We start from the raw sequence: 27,389 nt of genomic DNA on the forward strand, positions 1-27,389 counted from the left end.
AAATTGTGAAAAAAGGTCTAAATAGAAACTTTCTCTGAAGCCCCTGTGAGAGCGAAACCTGGAGTAAACAGACACAGAATGATTGGCCAGCAGGATTCCCATTACTAAGAGTCTAGTCCGTGCAGCCTGCTTTACACAAACTTGTTCATCTATTGTGCTTTCATTCCTGCCTGTTCCTAGATATCTCGTACAATCATTGTACGGTTATTGTTCAGGATTCCACAAAATGATTGAGCAGGAAAAGACTTTATTTATCTGATGGTGTGTTCTAAGTATTTCCTCTCTTGATTCAGCGGAGTAGCTCCATATGTTCCATTCCCAGTACAACTAAATCTGATGTTTTTTATTAAACTTTCCTTTGTCTTCATGTCTCCTTATCTTAAATTCAACCACTTGCTAATTACACCGAGTTATAATCCCTTGTGGTGTGTAACCACAGCATTGAAACTTGTTTACATTATTAACAAGTCAGATATTCATGAATAGCCAAGGTGAGTTGTGTATGAAGGTTTGCTGTAAGAGTTGCAATAATACGAGAGCAAAAAAAGAAACAACAGTGTGAAATTCTGGGAAGAGAGAAGAGTGTGAACTCTTAATATGGGCTTTACAATTGATTGAAAGGGCTAATTTCTGCAAATATCCCTTACTAGTATGTTATACATATGGTTTAAATTTGATTGAGATCGAATGTATCCGATTTTTTCTGCCACCTTGTGCCTCCTCTAAAAGCTTTATTGAGAGGTCAGAAGTCTACATACTGATTTTCAAGCATTTTTTTAACAGTTCAGGAGTCTTTACAACATTAATATCAGGCACACACACAAAAACACACACGGACGTACCTTATATTTTATATATACACAATCATCTTGGAGTTCATGCCAAACCCTCAAATGGTATCAGAACCATAGAGGGTTCTAGTAGTCATACTAACATACGCCAACGTCCTTTTTTCAGATACATTTTATTGTTAGTTGTTTATTTTTGTTTTGTTTGTATGCTGACTATGATGATGTTTTATTTTGTGTAGTTTTATTTCCATTGATAGGTCGAACAACTCTCCTCCCCCCAAAATTGCATTACAGTTTAGTTAATTTCAGAAGTGAAAAACATTTTTCTTTTGTCAGCAATGTCAAGTGTTTTCAAATAATTCAATTTCTACCACTTTTTCTTATCAAGGTCCTATACCAGCTGCGTAAGGCGATTGGCTGTTGATCTGTCAAAGACTTGGGCTCATTGATTCTACTCTTGACCTGTCAAAGATCTCTCAAATAGACATTTCTTCCTTGCTGTTAATCAGTGTATCACCCTGATACTCTTTGATTTTCCTATCGACTAATGTCACATGCAATAGTGTCCTCAGTCTACCGGGACCAAATGAAGATTGATCTTCTTTAGCTTGCTCATAATCACACTGCTACTATCACGCCTGGAAAATTGATTTCTATGACAACAAACAACAGGAGATGCATACTGTAGCTGACTCTTTCTTTGTGTGTCTGTGTTCAAGGTTCACTGACGCAGATACCATCGTGATGGGGGACGTGACTTACGGCGCCTGCTGCGTGGATGACTTCACTGCCCGTGCTTTGGGAGCAGATTTTATGGTTCACTATGGCCACAGTTGTCTCAGTGAGTGTGTTTTTGTGACTGGTCTGACCATCTGTTGGGTGGGGAGGGGGGTGGTGAAGTGAGCAATCTACAAGCTCTACAGCCCACTTGGAGTGGGCCGCATGAGAAAGTAGGCAGGGCGTGCGGACAGACAACAGTATCGATCAGCAGAATTGTAACTAGTTACTGCAACCTGTCCAGCCTCACTATAGGAGACAGATCAGACCTTTGGAGCCTGGACATCACATTTACCCAAGAGATCGATGGTGAACATGCATTACAGGCGTCCTTTAGAAAACCTCATGTGGTTCTTCAAGACTTCCCCTCAAGCCCGGCTATTGATCTGGTTCTGTACAAAAGGGGAAATGCAAGATCAATCTTGTTATTAACTCTGACTAAACATCTCCCACTCTGCCATTCTTACACAGTTATTTAGTCACTAGTGTGAACTAAGTGGGCTGATCCCACATGCTCTCTTAATGGTAGACTTTAAAGGGCAACTCATTTGTTGATTTTTCTCTATTGTACTCATCAGTATGTCAGTAAGCCCCGGCCACTGAAAAAAAAGTTTGGAGCATAGAATGGCCGGCGGCGAGTGCACACATTATTGCCTCAGAGGAACTTAAACCAAAATGAAAAAAAAGCCACGGCCGTTGTGGAAGTTTATCTGTTTTAAAAGGTCGGACGCAGACTAACAACTACCTTTTGTAAATGCTGTCGCACAAAGTGGTATTCGGCGGTGGCAACACTAGCAATTTGCTTCACCTTAGCTGAATACACGTTTTAGAGTACCCTCCCACCGCACCCACAGCTCAACCTGCAAGTAGGGGACGTCCATTCAAGACACATTCGCTAAAGGGACTGTTATGAAAATAAAAGCAAGCAGTGGGTCGAGTTAACGAACGAATCACGTTCCGCCTCGTCGAGGATATGCTTCCTGTAAATACCATGGATGATAATGAAGGTTAACTGCACTGATAATGCAAACTATGTTCAATAAAATGTTCTAGTTTGACTGCAACCATTATCATTCTCATCTTGAACTTAATTACTGCCTCCATACTTTGAAGGGGTCATGCTTTTACCTGTGTCTGGACATAAAAAACATGATACAGTCCTTATGACATCAAAATGGGCTTTAATAAATGGGCAGTAATTATTTTCTTATCAAAAAAAAATGTGTATAAGAACACTCTTTCATAAAAAACAACAACCTTCAAATGCCCTGAAACTGATGTAAAAATCCGGGATATCATTTTGTCATACCGCCCAGCCCTAGGTGTTATTATAGCTGGCTGGAGTTGGGCTCTGCTCTCGTAACTTCCTACGAGAACCGTGAACCTCGTAATTTGGGTTTCAACAGCATTTACATGATCTTAAACTACATAACTATAACATCTTGGACACTCTTGTGTTGTTATGCTGCTATATAAAATGCTTACATATGTTAAACATTGTCAACAACAAACACCTTTACTTTTTTACAGTTTACTGTTGGAGAACCTTTAGTTTTAAGAACTATAATCTAGACCGGAACCTTTACAGTTTAGAAGTGCTGATGATGTAACAGTCATATTTCCTGGAGAAAAACTTCCTAACCCCTGAGGAGGGGTTCTGTACTGGTCCTCGAGGCAATTGCAGCAGTCCACATAGTCAAAAATACAATATTTATATTGTTTCTGTTATTTTTTTAGGCAATAAAAAATAAATGTTTTCTCTAAAGACACGTGAGCGTGTGACTGACGATGCTTCTCTTCGTCAAGCTTACAAAAGAAAACCTGTAAAAGAGCTCAACTCTGTAAAACTGAAGCTATATAGGGGCCAGAGAAACCAGCCCATGGCTTCTGCTGATCCAGCATTATGTTGACTTTGTATGCCAGTCGTGCTATTTCACCTCTGATAAAAACAGTTTTTATCTGAATGGCGATCCATGAAAATGATATCTATATTAAAGCGGTGGTGCATTAAAGGTTGGGGACACTTGACCTAGAGCAACAGGACACACACACAACTTTCAGTACAATAATGGGCAAGAAGGTTGAACAATTGCTGGGATTTGTCTCCAGCATAAAGAAGAATCAGTTACTAGTGACTCACTATACTATAGTTATTCGTAGATAATGGACCAACTGTGATATTTGAGAGCGTGTCAGCAGCAAAGTGTTTGTTGAGAAATCCTTGTGCTTTTCTAGATTGGGACTTCAGTATGTTAGATAATGAATATAACACAGGGAATACACAACTCAAGTTTACTAATGATCAGAATGTTAACTGTCTTTACCTGTGTTTATACGTTGATCTGAAGAAAAATAAATCTGGAGAGACACACGACTCAACTAATGAGTGGTCCCTTTACATGCCCTTATTTACATATTTAAATGAAGCTGAAACTGACATTTATTGAGGTCAACTCCTTATAAAATGTCAACTTTGATTTTTCCCCATTTGTTGGCAGCTTCTGTAAAACATTGTTGGTTTGTATATGATCCTGACCTTCATCACTCAAGCAGAGTGACACACAGAAAATGTCACTTCAGCACACTTTTATTTTCCTTTCATACCTCTCCCAGTGCTTACTTTTTGAATGCTGCTGTCATTTCATCCGTTCGTCATCCAAAAGGGGAATACATTAGAGCTGTATCATCACACAGTATGAAGGCTTGCTTACTTAATGATGTGATGTAAATATAATCTGTTTTAGGATTGAAAGATATTGGCAAGAGCCTAATTGAGCATCTTTATTTATTTGACTAGACATGGTTTGGTGTATTCAAGCAAAACAAATGAGCAGATTGTGGCTTCTCTTCTCAACCACCTCAGAATATAACAGACCAGCTGCCATCACAGCATGGATTTTGAAATTAAAATATTATTTTAAATTTTCCTGTGTGGAGGATCAATTTTTTGGATCCCTGTCTAACCTATGCTCTCCCCACAATTTACAAACTTGAATTTTCCTGTGGCAGGCTGACTTTTAAGCTGCCTGCCTGAAGAGATGGTGGAGTTAAAGGTTGTTTTTTGTCTATTATAATCATTTTAGATGTTATTTATTAAGTGTTGATCTCTCTATCACTCTTTAAATATTTAATATATATGAGATGAAATAAGATTTCTTCAAAACCAAACATATCAACATTTTCATGTGGGTCTTCTGCCAACCTTGAACTGCCTTACCTTGACTTGAGTCCAAAAACTAAGGGGTCAGTAGTCTAGTTTTAACCAATTTTGGCTTCATCCAATGTGGGAAAATTGAATTCGAATTAGATTCTGCCATCTTTTCCACCTGCTTACAATTTATTTGTATTTTTTTTAGCATGTACTGTATGTATGAATATATGATTTTTTTAAATATATATATATATATATATATATATATATATATATATGCTTGCATACAGTGGTTTCAGAAAGTATTCAAACCATATTTCACTCTTTGTTATATTGCATCTACTTGCTAATATGAATCCATTTTTCTGTTTTCTTCGTTTCACACAATATTGTCAAGAAATTCAGCCCAATCTCTCTTATTGGGAGTTATAGTTTCACACCTAGACTTGGGGATCTCTCTCCAGTTCTGTCTGGTTTGATGGTGACTGTTGGTGGACAGCCATCTCAAGGTCTCTCCGAACTGGATTTAGGTCAGGACTCATAACCATTCAAGAACATTGACAAAGTTGTTCTGAAACCACTTTTTTATTATTTTACAAGTGTACTTGCGATCATTGTCTTGTTGGAAGATTTACCCTGCTGTGAATACAATATAAAATGCTTCTTGTCCAGGATGTCAATAAACTTGGCTGCATTCATCTTTAATTTGATAGAAACCAGTCATCATGTACCCCAGCTGCCACCATCAACCTTCACCCCAGGCATGGTATTCAGCAGGTGATGAGCAGCAGCAGGTGTTCTCCGGATGTTATTTTTATGGTTTTGTCATTGCAGAGAATTTTATTTCTCAGAGTCTGGGAGTTTTTTGGCAAATTCAAGGCTGGCTTTAATGTGTTTTTCCCTGAGAACAGTTTCCCAGTGGGCAACTTTGCAATACATTCCCCAACTGGTGGAGGTCTGTAGTCATGGTTGTCTTTCTAGAACTTAGTCCCATCTCCCTGCTGCACCTCTGGAGCTCAGCCAGAGTGTTCTGTGGGTTCTCAGCTAGTTCAATCACCAACCAGCCACAGTTCTCTTAGGAACCTCTAGTGCAACAAAAGTTTTTTTCCGTAGCCTTATTAACACAAGCTCTTCAGTCTTAACACTGTGCTGTAAGTCATATATTGACAGCTGGACTACAATGATGGTGTGAGCCCGTCTCAGGGACTATCTGAAGATAGCACCCGAGTTAAATTGTCTCGCATCTGAATATTTATGTCCCTGTGATATTTTATTGTTTATTTTTTAATAATTCTACATCGTACTCGATCAGGTCATGGTTAGGAGGTTCAATAGTTTACATCTAACTATAATGTTGCTTATTGTTTAATCCTATTTGTGTCCTTCCGTAATTCACCATTACTTTGGGGCCTACTACCCATTACTCCCAGTTTAACTTTCAAGGCATGGCTGCGCTTTAAGTGGTCTGCAATTAATGGCACTAGTGACATACTCTCTCCTAAATATTTAAAGCATTTGCATTAGTTCCCTGTGTGTGCAGGAGCGGCACAGAAGCTTCTACACAGCTCCATACGCACAAGCCTGTGTTCTTGTGCGTCGTCATCAATAGTGGATATGCACCATCGTTACCTGACAAAACAGTCTTAATTATTGATCCTCCTTTCTCTCTTGTCTCCACAGTCCCAATAGACTCCACGGCTGGCATTAAGATGCTCTATGTGTTTGTGGATATCCAGATGGACAACGCTCACTTCCTGGACACGGTCAAGTTCAACTTCACCCCTGGAAAATCCCTGGCACTCGTCAGCACTATTCAGTTTGTCGCAGCACTGCAGGTAATGATGCGTTCACACAGCCTCCCCACCTCTTCTTTTAGAAACTAGCCTGCATACCTCTGTTTAAATTTTCAAAAAACATGCAGTTATTTCAGACTCGAGCACACAACGAACTCTCTAGGCCTCCCATTTGAACGAGCTATCTTATTAAACTTGCAGCCCCTTGTTTTGATAAAATACTGGTCATACGACTTTCATGTCCTAGCCTGGGTCAGAACCACTTAACGCCGTCACTTAGTGCCCACTGTTATTTTTAAAGTGCACTCAGCCAGCGTGACCTTTATTTAATGCTGAGTGCATCTATGTGCATATGTAGAAAATTATATAGCTAAACATTCACTGCATGTTTGAACCCATGATTTTGTTTACGTCACCATATGTGTGAAGATGACATGGCGCCTTTGACAGTTTATTTTTAGATTACTTAACATTTTATCAAGCTTGCTGCTGCTGATGATAATGTGTTTGACATTCTAACTTAATGCATGCAGCAGTTTTTTTAACAATACATTTGCATAATCAAATACACACATAAATGTGATTGCAGGGGAGATCAAACATACATTTCATTTTGCAAATTGTTTCAAGTGACACATTGTCCTCTCTAGTGGATGTGTCACCAGCTTTACCACAATTTTTCAATAAATCAAATAACTTTAGAAAAATAAAAACACTTTTCAACCATAATCTATATATGAAACGATCTTAAATAGCCAACATTATCCAGGTATTAAAATACATTTAAAAAGACTCCAAAAATACTTACTTACTTTGTTTTTGATACATTTTGATTTGGTTTTGATTTCATAATGTATGTACCCCTTTACAATTGGCGTTGAATTTTGGTTTCAATTTTATCAAAATTGGACATTTGAATTGAAATTCCCCTTTTTTTCCCTTGACCTGATTAAGTTGTCTTTCACCATTCCAGCATTTTAAATTGTCCTTCAATTAAGCAGTGATCATGATTTTTGGTATTCATCAGTTTTCTGGGAAGTAACGCAAAGAAATTTGTATTAATTTTGCACGTTTAGGATTTTTTAATGGACAGCTTCACTTTAGTCTACTTAATTTAATGATGAGATTTAAAGCTTTGCCTAACAGCCATTTTATCTTTCCAAAGATACGCCTCGTTAGGAGTCAGATCCGTGTCTGTACAGACTCCCCTTAAATGGATGTTGTGTTATCATCATCATCTCACTTTTCACATCTTGAAATGTTTCATCATCCTATGAAATTAGACATTAGTAGTGGAGTAAAAAGGTCTCTTCTACCACGAACAATTTCCCCGGCACTCTGAAGCCTAATTCATATTCGGAGTACATGATTTATTCACAGAACACTTTGCCCACGGTTCTTGCGCTCCTGAAACATTATCACTTCTACTCAGCCCTGTCTGTTAGGCTCTGTTGAGGGTCTCCAACACACTATTAAGCAAAAGTTTCCCACCCAGAACAAAGTGAGGGAGCAAGAAACAAAGATCAGTACTTTTCTTCTAAATCATCTTTTTACTGTACGAAACTTGTAGAAGAGAGAAATGTAATTTAGTTTGTATAGCTCAATAAACATAAATCTTTAGCAATCATTTGTGGATATCAGCATCAAATATATGGTTCTTTTGAAGTCCATGGATTCATGGGTCTGGACAATAGTTTGTGACCTGTACAGTAGGGTGTAATCTTCTGACCTTCACGTCCATCCAAATTACCCTTCTAATTCCCTTCCTTCATTGTCATCAGTTCAGTAATACAAGAAAAGAGCCTGTGAGCTGGTAGATACAGAGATAGAACGTGTCAGCAGCTTCTCTCAATTACCTCCACGAAGTAGGTCACGTCTTTTTGCTCGTTTGCCTGCGAGTGAAATACTGTAAAACAGAAGGATCACTTGTCAGGTCTATCATATGTGTTACAGAATGATGTTTCCTGTTATATTTGGCATTGGCAGGTTTGTAGGGATTATTTATTTTCGGAAATAATGAAAATTCTGAAAATAATATGGTTTTATTGTATTTTAATCCTAAATTAATAAGCTCAAATTGCATTTCTTTTTACAATTTCTACAAGACTGTGGCTACAGAAACGTTCGAATAGATGTCAACTTGAGATGTATTTCCTTGTCTCCGGGCTGCAGTCCGTCAGTGCCGCCCTCAAACAAGACTACGACGTGCTGGTGCCACAGTGTCGCCCTCTGTCGCCTGGAGAGATCCTGGGTTGTACGTCGCCTCGCTTGCAACGTGATGTCAACGCCATAATGTAGGTCTTCTCTCTCCTTTATTCCACCTCATGTTTTTGTTTGTCTGTTTAATGGCTGTTGCAGAGGAGTAACCAACAATCCTCCTGTCCGACTCATCCAGTCACTTCCCTCTTCCGTGGCTGTAATTACCCCCCCGTCATCGCCATGACTCGCCGTGTCCCGCTTGCAATAATCAATGTGACACCAGACCAGTCACACCTGAGGTAGCAGGTTGTGACAAGTAGCTATGTGCATCAGGCGAGGCTCCTCTTAAATCCACCGGCCTGACATTTGATGGCTAAAGAATGCCATGATACTAATAAAAGAAAATAAATTATGAAATTCAATTTGCATCACAACAATGTACTCTTTTCTTTCAATGTTGCTGTGCTGCAGGCAAAACACGCCTCCACAGCCTCTGCTTCTACACATCGCTGTAGAAGAACCCCCGCTGGATTTTATGAATTCCCCTGTGAACATTCCGCCACAGCTTCACCTGTGACGACTGATCCCCCCCAACAAGTGCAGAGATTAAAATGGCTTGGCAAGGACAATCTTTACTTAGTAAATATCTCCAGTCTTGTGGGAGAGAAAGGCTTTTTCCAGTGTTTGTTGTGTGCACATATTATTAAAAGAAAGTCAAAAGGTTAGACTCTGCCTCACCTACTACTACTAAGTGGTTTCCCTGTTTGATTTAGGATAGAAGTATGTTGAGGTTTTTTGCTTTTAATTTCAAACCTAATGCATATGTTTATTTCACTTGAATTCAATATATTTTTCAACCAACTGCTATAATTACTGCTAGAATGCTTTCCCCGCTCTTATTACCTTCTACATTGACGTGGCATCTTAAAGGTGGGGTAGATGCTCTTCTTAAAGTTGTGAGCATGTTGTAATTTAATCTTTCTGAATCTCCCAATTTTAAGTTTGTGTGGGTATTTCACATCTGACTGAAATTCATAGTTTTTTATTTTAGAGGGTTTCATTAAAATAGATGCAAATGATGTTTGATATGTTTAAGCTGTATATTTAATATTTGATATTTAAGTGTCCCAGGTAAAAAGGTATTTGGTTATGTAACAGGAGTACTTGTTTGTTATTTTAGCAGGATTCTGTCTATACATGTTTTAAATATCAACCATAGTCTGTGCTCTATTGCATTAGGCCACAGTATACAAATGTTTTTAATTCAACAAACTGAAAAAGAAAGACTATCACATAATTCTGCAGTAAAGAGTAGTCTTATACATATTTGTTGCTCAGTCTACTGATAATTTGTGTTTATTTATTTGAAACAAATCATCAGAGCTGTAAGTGTTTACCAGTCTTTTATTCATCATGAATCTAGACGTGCAATCTTTGATTAGTTGTTTCATAGGGCGCTTAGAATCCATCATTAATGTGGGAGCACTCTTATTAAAAGCATAGAATGTCTGGAAGGACTGAGAACACAACGAGAGGCTCACGCCGACTCTTCAGGCTGACGATGAGCGAGGACAACCACTACTTAAGTGCAGCAGGCTTTTTACAGAGGGGATGAGGGAGCTGAAGAGGGGGGCTTAGATGTTGCCTATCAAAGGATCAGACTCGGCCTCTGATTATTTTTCTCATTTGTTTGGATGTTGAGAGATATTTTTCTTTGCTCATAGTCTAGACTACTTCTCTAGCAGACCACCTAGCGACTCCTCTGAACACTGGCCAATTAGAAACTCTAATTACACGTCCTGCCTCGACTAAGACTGTGTTGTTGTAAAGAGACTAGTGACCTTAGCAGCAGGAGCCTCTTCATGCTCTACCTGTGGCACGTTTCCAGGGTTTTTAACTTCTCAGTCTGAACTTTCATTTGAGGCTTTGTGATGCCTTAATGTACACAGGCCTCATGACCTCTGAGTCCAATGGTCCCAGAGCAAAGACTTTAGGTTAATTGTATTTGCTATAAACAGCATGCTAAAATCATTGAGGCCATGTTGCTCGATACTCCACTCACCCTAAAGACTTAAAGACCTATTAAAATATCACTTCTTCTGTTAGTGCGCTGCAGGGAAGGAGTTAGGTATAGATTTGATTGTTCTTGTCTACCCCACCTTTATTGTCATGCGCTAGAACTGAAGTCCATTTTAATAAAAGTCTGATAAGCAACTTTAAAAATATTTTTCACATTTATTGAAGACCTAAAATGTAAAGGGGGAATAAAATGATGGAGAAAAAGATTTTATGTCCCCCCTTAAATGGCACCTAGTACGTTTGGACATTATTTATTTGGCTGTTTCATCTATCCTTCTACAAGTTTTCACATATATTTTGTATTGTACATTTTTGTTCTACAATGACATTAAAGAAGGTTTATTTCCACAGTTATCTCGGCGATGGAAGATTTCATCTGGAGTCAATTATGATCGCAAATCCAGATATTCCTGCCTACAGGTATGATTGATGTTTCATTCTATGAAATGATTCTGATTGGAGATCACAACATGTATCACAGTGCCCTCTTGCTAACTCACTTAATTCAGAACTTATTTCAGTCCCTCCCTGAGCAGTATCATGCAGATATTTTGGAGGATAAACTTCAGTTTTGATGAGTTGTTTTTATGCAAAGTGAAAAGTGTCGTTATAGATAGATATGCACCGCTGAACAGATCACAGGTCTCTCACGTAAACAAGATTCTAATCTCAAGTGAACCCCTTGTAGCGGAGAAAAGGAGATTAGAAGCGCAGAAATGCCTCAAATTTCCCAAAGATACACCAACTCCTGTCATACTTGATGTCTTTTCATGATTGGATTTTTTTTCTACATTTCTCCCAAAGATTTGTTCCTGAAATCTTAATTGTTTTTTTTTGTTTGTCTTCATGTCCGTTTGTGTTTATAGGTATGACCCCTACAGTAAAGTTTTCACCCGAGAATATTATGACCACGATGCCATGCGAGCGCTGAGGATTCAGTCAATTGACAAAGCCCGTACTGCTCAACATTGGGGTCTAATACTTGGAACGCTTGGCAGACAGGGTAGCCCCAAAGTCCTGGAGGTGAGTCATTTTTAACCAAACAATTTGGTTTGATGGCTACATGTGAGAGCCTTTTAAGCAAATGATAAATACTTTTTGACTCATTTGAATTTTTCCCAGTATCAGTTGTACCCCAAGTGGCCTTTGGCATCTTCCATGTTGCAGCTCTTGTGATGAGAGAAAAATGTTGTGAATTTCAACCAAAGAAATATTGTATGATGGCTGTGTTGTTGATAAACACCCCTCCTCTCAGAGTCAGTATTTCAGCAGAAGTGCCTGCCAGCGATGGGAAAGTTTCCTTCAAAAACGGCAGCTGAAAAGGGACAGGAAATAAGATTTCAATGGGCCACCAGTGAGATTCACAAATGCTATGACAGATACCGTTGCGAGTAAGGAGACAGAACTATTTTTGATAAGAGCTCTGTCACCGAAATGTCTCATGATACTTTCAAGGACAGAATGTATCCGTAAAACATGAGCGTTTATCAACCTGGAGGGACTTTGATGGGGTGCTTCTGCTTGAATGCAGACGTCTCTCTTTTTTTATGAGAATATTTCTCTCTAAACATCAATTTTCAGTAGACTGGCTTACCCAAAGGGGTCTTCTTGCTTAAGCTGTTTGTTTAATGTCAGTTGAAGTTGGGTTTTATTGTCGTGAAGAGGCATTTTTGGGGCTCAGTGAAGTTAATTTGAGCACAGCTCTATCATTATCAAGATCGTTTCAAGCACTTTGCTACAGTTGTATTTAAGACATGTTTAAAACATGGTGAACTATAAGGAGTAAAGTCAGAATTGAATACAGCTTCAGATAGCCCGAATCAATCAAATACATTTTATTAAAAAAAAAAGATGTTGATGAATAATAGTATACATTTAAAAGATTGCATTGACAGTCCCTTGACCAATGTTTTTTATTTAAAATTAATGTCAGAAATACATTTATTTAGAACTTGTTTTAAGCCTATTCAAAAGAATAAAAATTGATTTTAGAGATAAGAAAAGCATAAGCACTCCTTGGGAATGACTGGCAAGGACAAGAATAGAAACAGATTGGAGAGCCTTGTAGACAAGGTTGGCATTGCCAGATTGTTCGGACACATCTTCAGATGGCTCTTTTTGTGGATAAGCATAAAGCACAACATAACAGACCAACTCTGTGACTCAATAAGACAATACGTCTGTCTGTAATGTGTTACCATCTTATTAATTGGGATAGTACTATGTTAGCAAATTAATTGTGTTCTTTTGTCTGCCTGATAGTTAGAGAAAATGTCATTGTTGATCTTGTGGTTATGGTCAGTGTAGTTGCTACGGCAACCCTCTCAGCTTTTTTCTGTTTTTGTAATGAAGGTCAAAATTAGTTCTTCAAGTTTAATTTTAACACTTGTTTTATTCCAGCACCTGGAGTCCAAGCTGCAGTCTCTGGGTAGAACTTTCACTCGGGTTCTACTGTCTGAAATCTTTCCGAGCAAATTGGATCTGCTGCCTGAAGTTGATACGTGAGTATTTACTTCTTTGTGTCAAGTCACCCTAACCGGTCTTGACCATCCTCATTCGTCACGCCTTTCCTCATTTACCACATCCATAGACTTCATTGATTTTGTCCTTTTCTCCTTTCACCTTTTATCTCCATCTCTTCAAATGGCTGTGCTGCTTACAAAACATGATGCATACAAAACAATTTTACATTTACAGAACCTCCAACCTGTAGCCCAGTCTCGATTGCAACATACCTCTGCTTGTCCCCCACACAGTTGAATTTGAGAATCTGGTCTGAACCCGTTTCTCTCTAAGGGATCTCACATGTTTGTAAAATACTTAAAAAAAGACCTGCACCACACTGAGACAGCATCGGTGAGCTACAACGTGACGAAGTAGCAGGGCTGTGTTTTGACTTTTATCTGCAGTTGAATCTGTGTTGCACTGCTCTTAGCAACTCTGACACCTGACAACACTGCTGATGCTTTTTGAGCCGCTGACAAATCACCTAGAGCAGCCAGAACAAATCTTTGCTGATCCAGGACCCAGACATTGACACTGTTTTAGTTGCCAAAATGCTGAATTTTAAGTGAATATTTACATCTGTTTTACCCCCCTGAATATTTAACCCCACATGGTGTTTTATTCATCCTTCCACCTCAAAAACTAATTTATGCTGATGACTTTCCATCTTAACCTTTCAATATCACCAGAAATAAATATTGCAATAAATATTAAAAATTGATTTTTTATCTCCATTAAACTTTCAAGAACAAATTGCATTTAACCATATCAACTTTCGGTTGATTTATTTTCATGTTAAGTAGTTTCATGTGTGGCGTGAAGCGTGGAATACTTACATGTTTGTCATACTTGCTGAAGCCTAATACCTGAATGTGTTGCTGTTTCTTGACTTGTGATTATCTGCTCCACAATCCTGCTGTCGAAATCTTCCATCAGTGATCAAGGCTTTAATCAACGTACCTTGGTGCAGGTTCTGTTCCTTTGGCCTTCATCAGTGATTTTCTTTTACCAGCTACTGTATATAATCTCCAGTTACCTTGTTCCAGGTTTGATTCCTTAGTATCTCCTACTAGTGTCAGCATAGTGTATTTGCAATGTCTTGGATTCTTCCTTTATACTGTGTGTGCATTTGATTACAAAACAAGATGAAAGAAAGTCTCTCAGTTCTTCATAGAAAAACACTGTTTCTCACCCACTGCTGTGAAGCATTTTGGTGGTGGACACTCACAATCTCTCTGTTGGTCTAGGCTAAAATAATAGCTTTACAGTTTAACTACATGAGACATAAATGTTCAAAACTAAACAAATAATTACAGTAAATGTAAATAATAATGTCAAAATGTTACACACCGTGGCTTTAGACTTTAGACATAAAGATCCTCTGGAAGCTCAGTAGTTTACATTTCTGACGTCCTCATGCCCGTATATAACTATCGATCTGCCTTTTTTGTCTCATGAGATTTTTGCAAGAGGAAAAATTCCATCAAATACACGATAAACCAAACTCTTTGATGTATGGCCCGACTCTACAGTGTTAATTTTGGTTCTCTCAAACCTTCAAGTAAGTTGAATGGATCCCTCTGGCTAGTGAGTTTCCCAGCACTCCACCTCCAATAGCTCGCACCCAGTCACACCTCATATTGCCCTCGCACTGTGAAGTAATGAGTGGTGTGATGTGTGAGGGAGGAGTGGGTGAGAGGAGGGCAGAAGGTCTGGCAGAGATTTAGAGGGAGTTCTGGAGAGAGATGGAGTGATGCAGAGGTAGATGAGGAGAGGGTTGGAAGAGTGAGAGATCACGTTAGAGCGGCATTTTCTGGAGTAGAATTGCAGAGAAAGACATAATTTAACCATGACAATGAATGAAATATATTGAAAAAAATGATTTGTCAGTGGAAAAAATGTCGTGTCCTGGATGCCAATGACGACCAGTAAAGTAGAATAGAGAAGGACATCAGATGCTTCAGGGCGGATGACACGGTACGAACGTGTGGCTCTCCCCATCATTAGGCTCATATAGACAGAGACTCCATTAACACTCTCTTAAGTGTGTAATTATACTCTTCCTTCCAAGCAGCTTTTAAACTCCTATACAATTATCTTTATGCTATCGCACCACAAAAAACCGCCAGGTGTGTTCAAGCATCAAATCTCCCTCATTTGGACGCTCGTTTCTGAGGACACCAGACTATTAATTTCAAATAACTTTCACGGTGGAGACAAACCCTTCCATTATCCTGCAGGGTCTGAAAGGTTAATTGTTAAGCTTTTGGCGGGTCAAGACTGTGCAAGTAATGGAGGCAAAGCCGTGCAGGTGCAGGCATAATAGGCCTGGAGTGTAATGGGCCGCAGCAGGAGTAGCGGCAATAGCGGAGATTGGGCTTGCACCATGAAGCAGCAGAAAATGATTCAATTGCAACATAATGTATCACAACATCTGTTGTGTTTTCTAGTTTGGGGTTTTGACTCTTTTAATAGGATTTTTTCAAACACAGATGGGCAATTACATTTCCATAAAGGAACCTTTTAAAAAAGGAATTAAGAAAATTAATTAGTAAAGGACTATGGAAAACGTATAGTGCCATCAGGTTGTATAAACAAGTTAAGATCATTTTGTATCTTCTAATTTGATATACAGTACATGTTATCTCATTATTATTTTTCATAAAACATATCTTGCAAATATGACACAAACGCACTACATTTCTAAATATTTGAACTTATTTTAGCAGAAATACATAGTATCATAAAAAAGAGAGAATGGAGGTTAAAAAGGCAAGTTACCAGAAACTGAAAAATAAATAAAATGCCTTTCAGAGGTAACAATAAATGGGTATCAACTCAAAGCTGTTCTGCAGCGATGAAAGTTTATCAAGCTTTTAAAGTTGATGCTACCCATTCCTAGAGGGGTTCTGACTATTCTTGATCACTTACAACCCCTCTGTCTGCATAAAAGTAGTGATAGAACACATGGTACCATAACCTTGTGAGCATCCTGTGAGCAAAACAAGTCAATTGACAATAAAAAAGAGAGAGACTATAATAAAAATGTGGGGCTTTCCTACGGAGAAATTGTTGGGAAAGTTGAGGTGTCATTGAGTACAGTTTCCTTTACTATCAAATGGCACTGAGAAAGTGGGAGAATCTGACCGAAATAGGTGTGGAAGACCAAAAGCCAAAGCAGAATCAGAGGTTTTCTGGGAGTCAACAGCTTGTGCGAAAGGCAGCTATCAGGACAAGAGCTTCAAGCACAGCTTAATAGTAGTAGTAAGCCTCAGTCTTAACTGTGAGCAGAATACTTCCAGTTGCAGGTTTGAACAGTGAAGTTTCAGAAAGAGAGCCAAGGCGTCAGAATTGAAAAAGAGGCTTACCTGGGCCATGAAACGCTGCCAATGAACTACTGAAGACTGTTGTTATGTCAAGTTTAAAATCATTGGTTCATCATGTACAGCGTCGCGGTATGACCTCAGTGTATGACATTATCTATCAAACATGTAGGTGGAAGCGTAATGTTCTGTGAATCTACGGTTGGGGACTGGTACAGAGTGAGAGGCACCCTGAACCAAAACGTCACCACAGCATTCTGCAGCGCCATGAAGTACCATCTGGTATGAGCCTAAATGGGCAGGGGTTCATTCTACCGATAATAACCCCAAACAAACCAGGCTATGTTAGAAATTAGTTATTTAGTTGTGCAACTTCTTGCTGAAGTTTTTTTATTTATTGTAAAATAGTAAAAGTGTTCAAAGGGGAGGCTACTTTGTTGACTCAAAAGTCTAGAATACATTTTGGTTCCTTAATATATTCCATGATTTATTTATTTTTTACTTAAATCCTTTATTTGTTCTATTCTTTTCAGATTACAGTACAACATTAAAATTAAGGTGTTCTAAAAGTATTGACCGGTAGTTAAGGCACATAATATTGGACAGAACATATGTTGCAGCAGTTGTCCTGTGAGTATCTCCCCACTGCATTGTGCAGGCATTTAATAACCTTAACGCAAAATAAAAAGTAAAAAGTCCTTTTCAACCTGCGAGTGCTCATTGGTTTGTAATAAATCAAAAACACAAAATAAATCATCTTAATACCAATAACAATTTTAACTGTTATATGGTTAGAATAAAATAAAATAAGATAAATTGCAGTCTACAGAAAGTTCAGAGCCATCCGAGAATTTTGGTGACTTGTATCATTAATTAACAATTGATATACTGAATAACTATGTTAGTGAACCGGTTCATTAGCCCTCCTTATTCTACCGTCTTTGTTGTGGCTCAACATGTGAAACAGACGTCCTGCCCAAGTCTGCCTCATTTCTTGTTCCCCTTTCTCTACAAACCAAAGTCTCGCCTGTCTCATGGAGATTGAAAGCCAGAGATGAGCTGGGAATGCTATTTGGGCCATATCGATGCCTTATCTGGCGTAACAACATGCATCTTCACAATAGTGCGGTCTCCACACGGGTGTCAGAAATGTCCCTTCTGGCAGCAACTGCTTCATATGAGGGGTCTCAGTGTGTGTTTAGACAGAGACAGGAGTTGTGGAAAATAAACTTAAGAGATTAACATCCGCCATATATAAAATACGACAAATAATCAAAATGCATATTGAATTGAACACTTTTTAGTATTGAAACTAGGACTCTAACAACCAGACAACAAGATGATAAGATGCATTTGAAATGTTTCAGCTTCATAGAGTAGAAAAATATTATTTCTCTTGAATTGATCTAATGCCCATTTCAACACAAAATGGTCTTTGTATAGAATGTTCGCTGGTCTACATGCTATTGGAGCGTCACGCCTCTTTGAGCTGAGATGGGCTCCAAACGCCTGACCCTAGTCTGATGTAAACAAACAATATTAGATGAATATAAATCCAACCCACGTCCTACTTATTTTTATTGACATCCTCCTTGATCCTCCAGTTCTGCTCATGTAAGTCGATGTTCCTGACAGAGGTCCATACAAAGGATTAGGGACGACTCAACCTCTGTGGAGATGCAGCTTTTGATAGCATTGATCTGTGAAAGCTAACCCTGGTCACCTTGCACCGTCTCTCTTTCCCTATTGTTTATTCCTCCCTCCAGCTGTTTACACTCCCTCCTCATCGGTTCGCTTTTTTTCCATGCCAATCTTCCCTCTTTCTGCTCACCATCTTTATATATGCGTGTCCCTCTTTTTCTCACTTGCCTCCTTTTCCCACTTTCATGCTAAGACACCCCTCCCTCCTTCGCCTCCTCCACCACCCTGTCTGCCTGCTATGTAGGCTACCTCCGTGGAGACTGGGTTTGTGCGCCTCTTCTTCCTTTTTTTTACTTCTCTCTCACCTAACCTCTCCTTCCTTTTCCCTGCACCACATTTTCTTGTCTTTTTTCTAACCCTCCATCTCGCACCTCTGCCTGTTCTCCTCTTCTCACTCAGCCACACCTGCTTCTGAACCCTCCCTCTATTCCCTGCTCCCCTCTTCCACCAGCTGCCTCTGCATTCAGACAATGTAACGTTGCTGCGAATCAGGACAGATCTCAGCAACAGATGCCTGAGATCAGGTGGACGAGCGGCGCCCCGCACAACTCATTGCATCACATATCCACATGCCGGGAGCGCTTGCAGATGTGCCATGCCTGTCTAATAGGCTGGCGGCCTCTTGTCATGTCCGTCCTGTGCACATACAAGTGTGCACGGATTAATCACCTTCTCTCTTCACACAGGTGGGTCCAGATTGCCTGCCCACGTCTGTCCATTGACTGGGGCTCAGCCTTTTCCAAACCTTTGCTCTCGCCGTATGAGGTAAGACAGAATATTGGCAGAGTTTAAAAAGTAAAAAAAAAAGGCCTGCACCATGTATGGAATCACATTGTGCAGTTACACATAAATATAAATGATTTGCTGCTCAGCTTCTCTCACAGTCGCACACGAGCTGATCACAGCAGCAGGTGAGGTCATGTCACATACATGGACGCTGCAGATGAAAAAGCTGAGCTGTTGACGAAAAGAAGTGATCAAAAATAAGTGTCAAAGAAGGAGGTGTAGAAACATGAATATTTTTAAGTTTAAGTTTAAGTCATAGAAAAATACTGGCAGGTTGTCTGGATGAATTACAGTTTTCTTAAAGAGACCGTACTCAAAGTGTTATTCATATCTTTATTAAAAATCCAAAACGAATGGTCATTAAATCAATTTCATGTCAAAATGTCAACATATCATCCATATTAATACTTTTTATAACCCCTTGACTTGTCACTTATAAAGTTCTTAATCAGTAATTGCATTGAAACATTGCTTCTAAATGATTACACAGTGTTTCAGTAGTACTGTGTTTTCTGCAGGTAATGTCTGCAACAAGGGTCTTAAGGACCATTTAAGATATATCTTAAAACGTCTTTCTGGACAACAATCTCGTACTAAAATGTGTAAAATATTGAAGATATTAATGAATAGAATACTCAGCATATCATGTTTGTTATGTTTTGCTTAGTTAGTCAATGTAATGTGAATGTAGCAGCTGTATTTTACCATCATATTAAATCACCTTTGTTAAAATTCTTTCTATTCTTTGACTGGTGTTTCTGGTGCTTTTGCAATTCACTAAAAACTAACAAAGAAACAATGACAGAAAACCAGCTCCCTCTACTGTCCTCACAGTCGAGCAGTCTTTGTCCAAACTGGGATCAGTTTGCAGTTCATGAGCATCCGCTTCAATCCAAGCTGGATTCATGAGTCGGCAAAAGAAATCCATTTGCATTGTCATTGATGTTTATTTTACTAATTCATTTTCTCTCGTCTGGTTGGTACATCTCTATTATATAAACCCTATAAACCCATGTTCCTCTGGTGTCGAGTCTCTCCAGCTGCCTCCTGCTGATAATGAACTTTGAGCAGAACATAAACATATCTGTGTGGACTCTGATGTAATTCTTCACCTCATACAAGCCACTGTTACATTTCTCTGTGGCCTACTGATGAGCTGGAGGGGAGGGAGGGTTTAGCAGTGGGGAAGGGGCGGGAGAAGGGCAGCGTTTATTTTCAGTACGTCTCATGTTATATTTATAGTCAATAAGACACACTTGGCTCTCCTGTCAGAGCCGGGATTAAAAAGAGAAGCTAGCTTCCACAGAGAGTGGAGGAGAGCAGCGCGAGGAACAAGGCGTGGCCATGGACCACAGCAACTGTTAAAACCTCTCAATATGATGTAACAAATATGAAATAAATATCTGTTCACATGTGATTTGGAGTGTCAGAATAATCCCTGACGGCAATCTCCGCATTCTGTGACATGAAATCCATGTGTACATTTTGGAGTTGGAGCTGTAAACACTTAAGCTACTTTTGAACCTAAGTCGTTGCTCATATTAACTGTTCACTGACGACTTGTTTTTTTGATGTTGTTGACTGCATTTGTGTTTGAAGGGACTTTGGTTGTAAGCCTTGTTTAAGTATTACCAAACTTAATCGTTAGCCTATGCCCAGGGACCCTCTTTGCAAAACTAAATAAGCTAATAAGACATAATCTTTTAGAGTGCATTTCCCTGCTCGAATATGTATTATTGAAGTTTTTTCAAAGCAATCATAGCAATTTTTCTCTTTGGCTGAAAATCCATACTTGAAGTCGAATTTTAGATGGCCATGAGGTCTTGGCTTTTTTTAGGAGCAGAATCTTCCTCTGTACAGCTGTTGATCTGCTCCTTTCGTGCCAATTTGAATGAGCTTCTTGGCAAAAGTGTTTTTTTTCTTCAGTGTTAATCAGCATGTAGACCTAAACATGGTTAAGCAAAGTTTCATTTTAGCTTGAGCAAGTTTACTTATTTCTACCATTCCACTGTACTTCAGAACTTCTTCACACTTTATGAAACTTGCAATATTAAGAACTATTTCTTTCTCAGCCAGCTCCTCTTCTAGCGTAGAATGAAATGATTGTTTCAATATCAATATTTTCTATACCATCCACTGTCAGTCATGAATCAGTAATTGTAAGTTTCACGTTGTTTACAATCTAAAAAGTTGTTTTTCGTCCCTGCAGCCTCAACCATTCTGGGCTTCCTCGAAGTTTAGTCTTATACCCTGTGTTTGCTTATTCGTCCGTTGCTGTTTGCTCCTTCTTTCATAATCAATATTCACGTGCACTCCTCCTCCATATGGAGCGCCACACTCCCTGCCTCGGCAGTGTCATGCCGGCGCCGCGGCGTTCCTCTTAACAGATGCCGTAGTGTGCCGGGTAAGTCGACGGGGATAACATGACGACTGCCTGTTATCCAGGCTTTCTATTGTGACACCTGTCTGGTCTGGAAAGACGTTCTGCTGCAGCCCTATCATCTCTCTCCGGCGACCCACAGCCAAGTTTACAAATAAGATGCACTTCTGCGCATCAGGAGCTCCACCTAACACGTGATGTCAGTCATCTTGTCAGCGGCAGATAAATCACTAGTTTGACAAAAAAGAAGCGGAACCAATATATTTCATATTTTCTCCATTTCAATTTCAAACTTTTGACCAGTCAGGATGTTTGTTTCTTATTCAACATTTCCCACCTAACATGATCTCCCGGTTGGTCTCCCAGGCAGCTGTGGCTCTCCAGGAAACTGGCTGGAAGGAGGTCTACCCCATGGACTTCTATTCAAACGAAAGCCTCGGGCCCTGGACCCCGAACCACCCTGAGCACCAGCCGGCGCGGCCTCCACGCAGACAGGTGAACGAGAGTTTCAGTGTCACAACACTGACACCTAGTGGCACACAGACCGTAGAGCATGCTAGACTTGCTCTGACCTTCAAGTCTTTAAGTCCCTCAATTAATTCATATTATTATAATCATCTTGAGCCCTTACCCTCTGTTACTTGACACGTTTTAGGTTGTTTTTCTGTCTCGGCGCTGAGATTGAAGAGTGCAAAGCTTTTTAAAGCACAATTGAATCTTCCTCTTCAAATGATCATATTGGATTACCATGTTTGTCTAAACTTGTCAACTAAGTTGTTGGTGAAAATACTCTTCATTCCCGGCATTAGATTCACAGGTGGTTTGACATGTTATCTCCTCTCGAATTTCCGTCTCCACGCAATCGTATCACCATGGCAACAGGCGACGGTGTTGAGCTAGTCCTGGCAGTTACGTGTCTGAACTTGCTTTCCGTTCCTCACTTCAAATGGACAAAAATAAATCTAGCTTTTTTTTAATTGTACTTGATGTTCTTTTTATATCATGGACAATGAAATGATATTCCCCTCTTTTTTAAATGCTCAGGTCACCAGGTATATTGTGATTTATATTACGTGGTTCTTTACCCACTTTAAATGTCATTTGTGTTCAAACCTTTAATTTGTGAAGGTTTTATTTTTTAATCTTTCTTCATCAGGTTCAAATAATGGTTATTTTTACCATAGTAACATCTTCTTGAAGGCAATCTTTAACATGCTAATGCTTCTTCCTGCTTTTTAACTCCATGTTTAAGGTTATTGTTTTAATCATTTGTCTTGGTTTGATAAAGATGATAGTTTTGAAATAGATATTTATATATGTTTAAATGTCCACCCAGCTTCAAAAGGTACTTGTATTTAAATTGTATATTAATTCAATCTGTTCTGGCAGAAATCTGCTCCTGAACCTTCATCCACCACCAACCAGTGTGGGCCCGGCCAGTGCTCCCCCTGTGGCTGCCAGAGGGACTGACACGAGATAACCAGCGCCGTGGCTTCTGCACGAAACAAGGATGGAGGTCGGAATGCTGCGCCAGAGCCGGTATTTGTTCAGACGCACACTTCATCTGTGAGGGAGGCCGAGTGAGTTCTCAGACTCTCCTGAAACGGATTATCAGCCATAAATAATCCCTGGTTTAACAAAAACAGCCCGTCTATCAAAATCCATCGCCTTATATGCATTCTTTGCCCAAAATACATTCAGCCCCGGGAATATCTTTTGTGTCTGAGCTCATGCATGTTCATGAGAGGCACATTTCAATGAGGGACTTGTAGAGTTCGCTTTTGTCTGACACAGTAGAAATCTACGCAGACGCAGCTTTAGGGACGAAGCCTCGCGTGGCTGTTATTCTGTGCAGTCAGAACATTAAGATGTTGATCGTCCTGAACTCCAGAGTCCTCTATATGAATCCACTTTAATGCTGGCAGCACTTATTTATAGGAGGTGAAACACAGTGTGATGTGATGGTGCTCTTATGCAATAATAAATCTCATCAAACAAAATCTTGCCTTTAATTTCAATTTGTTGTGTGAGAAGAGCTGCAAAACTGGAGCTGCCAGCTTCTAGGTATGAGTGAGTCACGACTGCTGCCCAACCTTCATTTTTTATTCATCCAGTCTGTCGATAAAAAAAAAAAAAAAATGAATAAAATCAGCTCTCGATTTCTGCCGGCTTCCCAAGTTGATTGACAGCTGCGCTCCGTGGGCTCTGCTGACCCAAGGAACTTGTGAACTCATCCTCAGGTGGTGTCTTCTGTGGGTTTGATCTTCTGGGACCAGCGTCTCATGCCTTGAAACGCCTTCTTGCCTTTGTATCGCCATGGCAACAGCGATGAAGCTCGTGTCGGCAGATGTCTGTACTCTTATGATGTGTCTCACGTAAGCTGGAAAATACCAGTACATTCTTATTCAACCACTCGCGTCACGGATCAACGTCAGCCTTGGACATCATGTGACATCATGAAGTACTGTACATCATTATTAGCAGTTTTTTGAATTGTTTGATCTATAGATACACTTAAAAGTACTTTTAATGTTATTAGTAATTATATATTTGTATTCTTCATTTCTTGGATTCACATACCTTTTTATAATTATGGATTCATAGTTTCAAAGTTTCAACATAGTTCTTGTATTAGGGTAAATCTATCATGTTATTTTGATTAATATGGCATTTATTTAATCTTGATATGTTAAAATAATAATGCCTTTCTGTCCGGGGGGGGGCGCAGGGAATGCTGGTTTTCTCAGACATTTCCATGAATCCATGTCTTGGTCATGTGAACATTGAACATTTACACTCTCTACTGAATCCTTTAATTATCAGCATGAATCACCTGCTAATGGCAACATTTGACGGCTGTCGTTGATCTTCTGTCGCTCATTAGCAGTAGGTAGTTTCAGGGGCAGGAGGTGAGGGACACACTGGACAGTTAACTGGAGCGTCACAGGTTACATATAGAGAAGCAGTCGCACCTACAGACAGCGAGGAGTCATCCGTTGACCTTGTATGATGCTGGACTGTGGGAGGATAAGAAGTGCAAGCGGATGCACTTTCTGACCCTGAAATGAAAACGCCCGAACAGATCCAGCGGCTGCAAGACTGTAAAGAGGTCAGTTGTTGCTGATGCAGGCGAGAAATTAATAATTAGCTTCCAGACGTCTTGGTGGATGTTTGTTTAATTTATTTTGTGGAGACTCGTCAGGGGACGCCCAAGGAAGTTTGATTAATCCTCCCCTCGTCTTAAATATGCAGTTTTTAATTTCCTTGCCCCGAGTTGTTTTTCCTCTTTCTTTGCCTTAAATAATATATGATTGATTTGAATTCATGTGAAACTAAGTCATTTTGTGTCTGGAAAAAAATAGTTTTTCTGTGTGTCTTATGAGCAGAATTTTAAAAAGCCAGTAAACCATAGCAACAGATGGTTGATCGCACTGAAGTCCATCTGAAAAGAAAGAAACAACAGGTTGAATTTCTTACTTTTTTTTTTCTTGTTTCCTTATTATTTTGTCAGTGAAGCAACATAAACAACATTCATCTCCAACTAACAAATACAGGTAAGAAATAATAAGAAAATGTCTAAGTCATTGATTTTGTAAATAATTTTGTTATAAGGCGAAATTAACATATAAAAAAATGTGATCTATATTTTCTGAAACCCAAAAAATGTTATTCCAAATGGTGTAACACAAGAGCCAACCCTTGGACCAATCGTTTTGTTAAGTTGTTTTTTTCCCCTTTGAAAATAAAGTACTTGATTGACTGTCAACTTTTTATCAGATATCTTTTCAAGAAAATGTTGTATAATGTTTTATTTTATTAACCATAACCTGGTCATAAATACTTAGATTAAACAATAACAGTCATCAAATCCACTTGAACCTTGTTCATGTTAATGCGGTTCATGTTATGTACATGTTCCTATCACATCAGATCAATAACCATATTCTTTAAGGTGTTTGTGAGCAATTTAAATCTTTTTGACAGTACTTTTCTGATCGATGAGTAATAGTTATGTACTCCCTGTTTTTGGTGTTTTATTTCAGGTACTCTGTTTTCCTCCTACAGTCAGAAAACATAGGTGGATTGAAAAACTTATCATCTATAGGTGTTGTGTTATTGGCTGATGACCTGTAATTTCACAAGGTCCCTCACCTCTCGCCCTGAGTAGCTGGTTTAGACTCCTCCCCCGTCAGTTCCATTAAAGGAACCGGTGATAGAAAATGAATTATAACGTAAGTAAGTAAAGGTTATTTGTAAAGTGCTTTTCTAGAACGAAGCGATTTAACAATCAAAAACGATACACAGTTAAAATATATACTTTAAAATCCCAAGACACAAGAATAACTCAGGAGTTCCAGAAAATCATGAAAAAGCCTTCGTAAATAAAAATGTATTACTTAACCTATATTATATATAAAAATAATATATCAAGTTTTAAATCACGTAGCTCAAGTTATTTCCTTTTACCTTTATCTTGCATAGATACATGTTGCTCATTGACAAGACTGAGTTGAGTTTTGACTTGGGAATCTTTACTATTAGCTGCAATATGTTAACCCTCCACTAGGTCGTGCTGTTTGCATATTTTGCAGTTCATTTCAGATGTAACGCTGCTCTGTGTTCTGACTGGAGACATCCAGTAGTTGTACAGTATTTAACAATTGATCAGCACTAGTGTGTAACTAATGTTTTAGCAGCCTTCATCTTGTGTCGTTCTGCCGTCATTGTTTCTTCTCGGATAGTTTGAACACGATCCATGTTCAAATGTTCAATGTTCACTGCACAGAAAAAAGCTGACCGTGTAAACATTGTTTCAGAAATGGCCATTTAAAACGACAAAGCCTTTCAACTTCCTTAAGCTCCTCACCTAAAAGCCTGCCCAGTAATCCTAGTTATTTAAAGTAATTCTTAGGTTTTGTAATTAATGTTCTAGTACTGCTGTTTAATGGCTCCATTTTATAACTTAACTGAAAACTGTTACCGTGCATTACAGCAGCGACGTTATAACAACCTAAATTAATTGAACTCATAATGGCATCAATGAGACACCTGGAGAATCATACACGATCACACACACACACACACACACATCAAAATCAACACAAACTTAATGCAACACCTAACAGATTCGAAGCAAATCAATCCATAAACTCTCATTCATCATTTGGAGTAGGAAACTAACATCTCATAAAAATCATTAAAACCTTTAAAACTATTAGCTGATTTTTCATTGTCAACTATTTCATAAGTCCACCAAAAATGTATTTACCAAATAAACTATTGGCATTTATTAGGTGTCAAAATTAAAAGCAAAACAATCCAACATCGCACCACATTAAATGTATTATAAATTGAAGTGGATCCGTTTTTTTAAGTGGATAATTTAGCCATTTTATTTCATTATCATTGATTTACATATATTGATAACCAAATAAAATGTCAAAACACAGTCAAATTTCAAATTGAATGCTTGAATCACCAACATGAATCTCCTACATGTCGGCTGCTTAATCAAAAATAAAAACTTTCCTTATTTATTTGATCAATCACTTCACTCCAGAAGACATCAATGCCGTGCAGTATATCTGTGCACTTCAATGAATAAGTCTATATTTTATATCTGCAACCAAATCAGTTCTCCTCCTTCAGTCATGATGAATATTTTGAAATATTGTGTGCCGCTAACAAAATGCTTATCCAGTCACAGGACACGTTCTGGTCACTTTACGTAACGCCCACTGGTCACCCTACAAATGACAGCCTCGAGAGCTGATTGGCCAACACATTTCTTTAAGATGTGATCATCCGTCTCAATTCTGTCCCAAATATTAATCCACTTTATCGCAGGCAGATCAGTCTTGATTCTGCTGGCCTGACAACTGAAAAGTTGACGTGATCTTCTAA

General features: G+C 38.9%; 1 protein-coding gene across 2 annotated transcripts in view; it reads left to right on the top strand.

Moving 5' to 3' along the window:
- dph1 (diphthamide biosynthesis 1) overlaps nucleotides 1–23,756 on the top strand; it is a 63,801-nt gene extending 40,045 nt beyond the window's left edge. The window contains exons 4-12 of one of the 2 annotated variants that reach the window (XM_087796373.1): nucleotides 1,511–1,632; nucleotides 6,400–6,554; nucleotides 8,685–8,806; nucleotides 11,142–11,210; nucleotides 11,657–11,813; nucleotides 13,191–13,291; nucleotides 19,006–19,084; nucleotides 21,852–21,980; nucleotides 22,875–23,756. In XM_087796373.1, coding sequence (XP_087652499.1) covers nucleotides 1,511–1,632; nucleotides 6,400–6,554; nucleotides 8,685–8,806; nucleotides 11,142–11,210; nucleotides 11,657–11,813; nucleotides 13,191–13,291; nucleotides 19,006–19,084; nucleotides 21,852–21,980; nucleotides 22,875–22,955 — 1,015 coding nt within the window. In that variant the 3' untranslated portion in view covers nucleotides 22,956–23,756. The remainder of the gene's footprint in view (nucleotides 1–1,510; nucleotides 1,633–6,399; nucleotides 6,555–8,684; nucleotides 8,807–11,141; nucleotides 11,211–11,656; nucleotides 11,814–13,190; nucleotides 13,292–19,005; nucleotides 19,085–21,851; nucleotides 21,981–22,874) is intronic. The other variant, XM_087796372.1, reaches the window with a different exon arrangement.
- Nucleotides 23,757–27,389: the final 3,633 nt, after the last annotated feature.

This window comes from Callionymus lyra, chromosome 7 (assembly GCF_982586985.1).
Source record: "Callionymus lyra chromosome 7, fCalLyr1.hap1.1, whole genome shotgun sequence".
Lineage (NCBI taxonomy): Eukaryota > Metazoa > Chordata > Actinopteri > Syngnathiformes > Callionymidae > Callionymus > Callionymus lyra.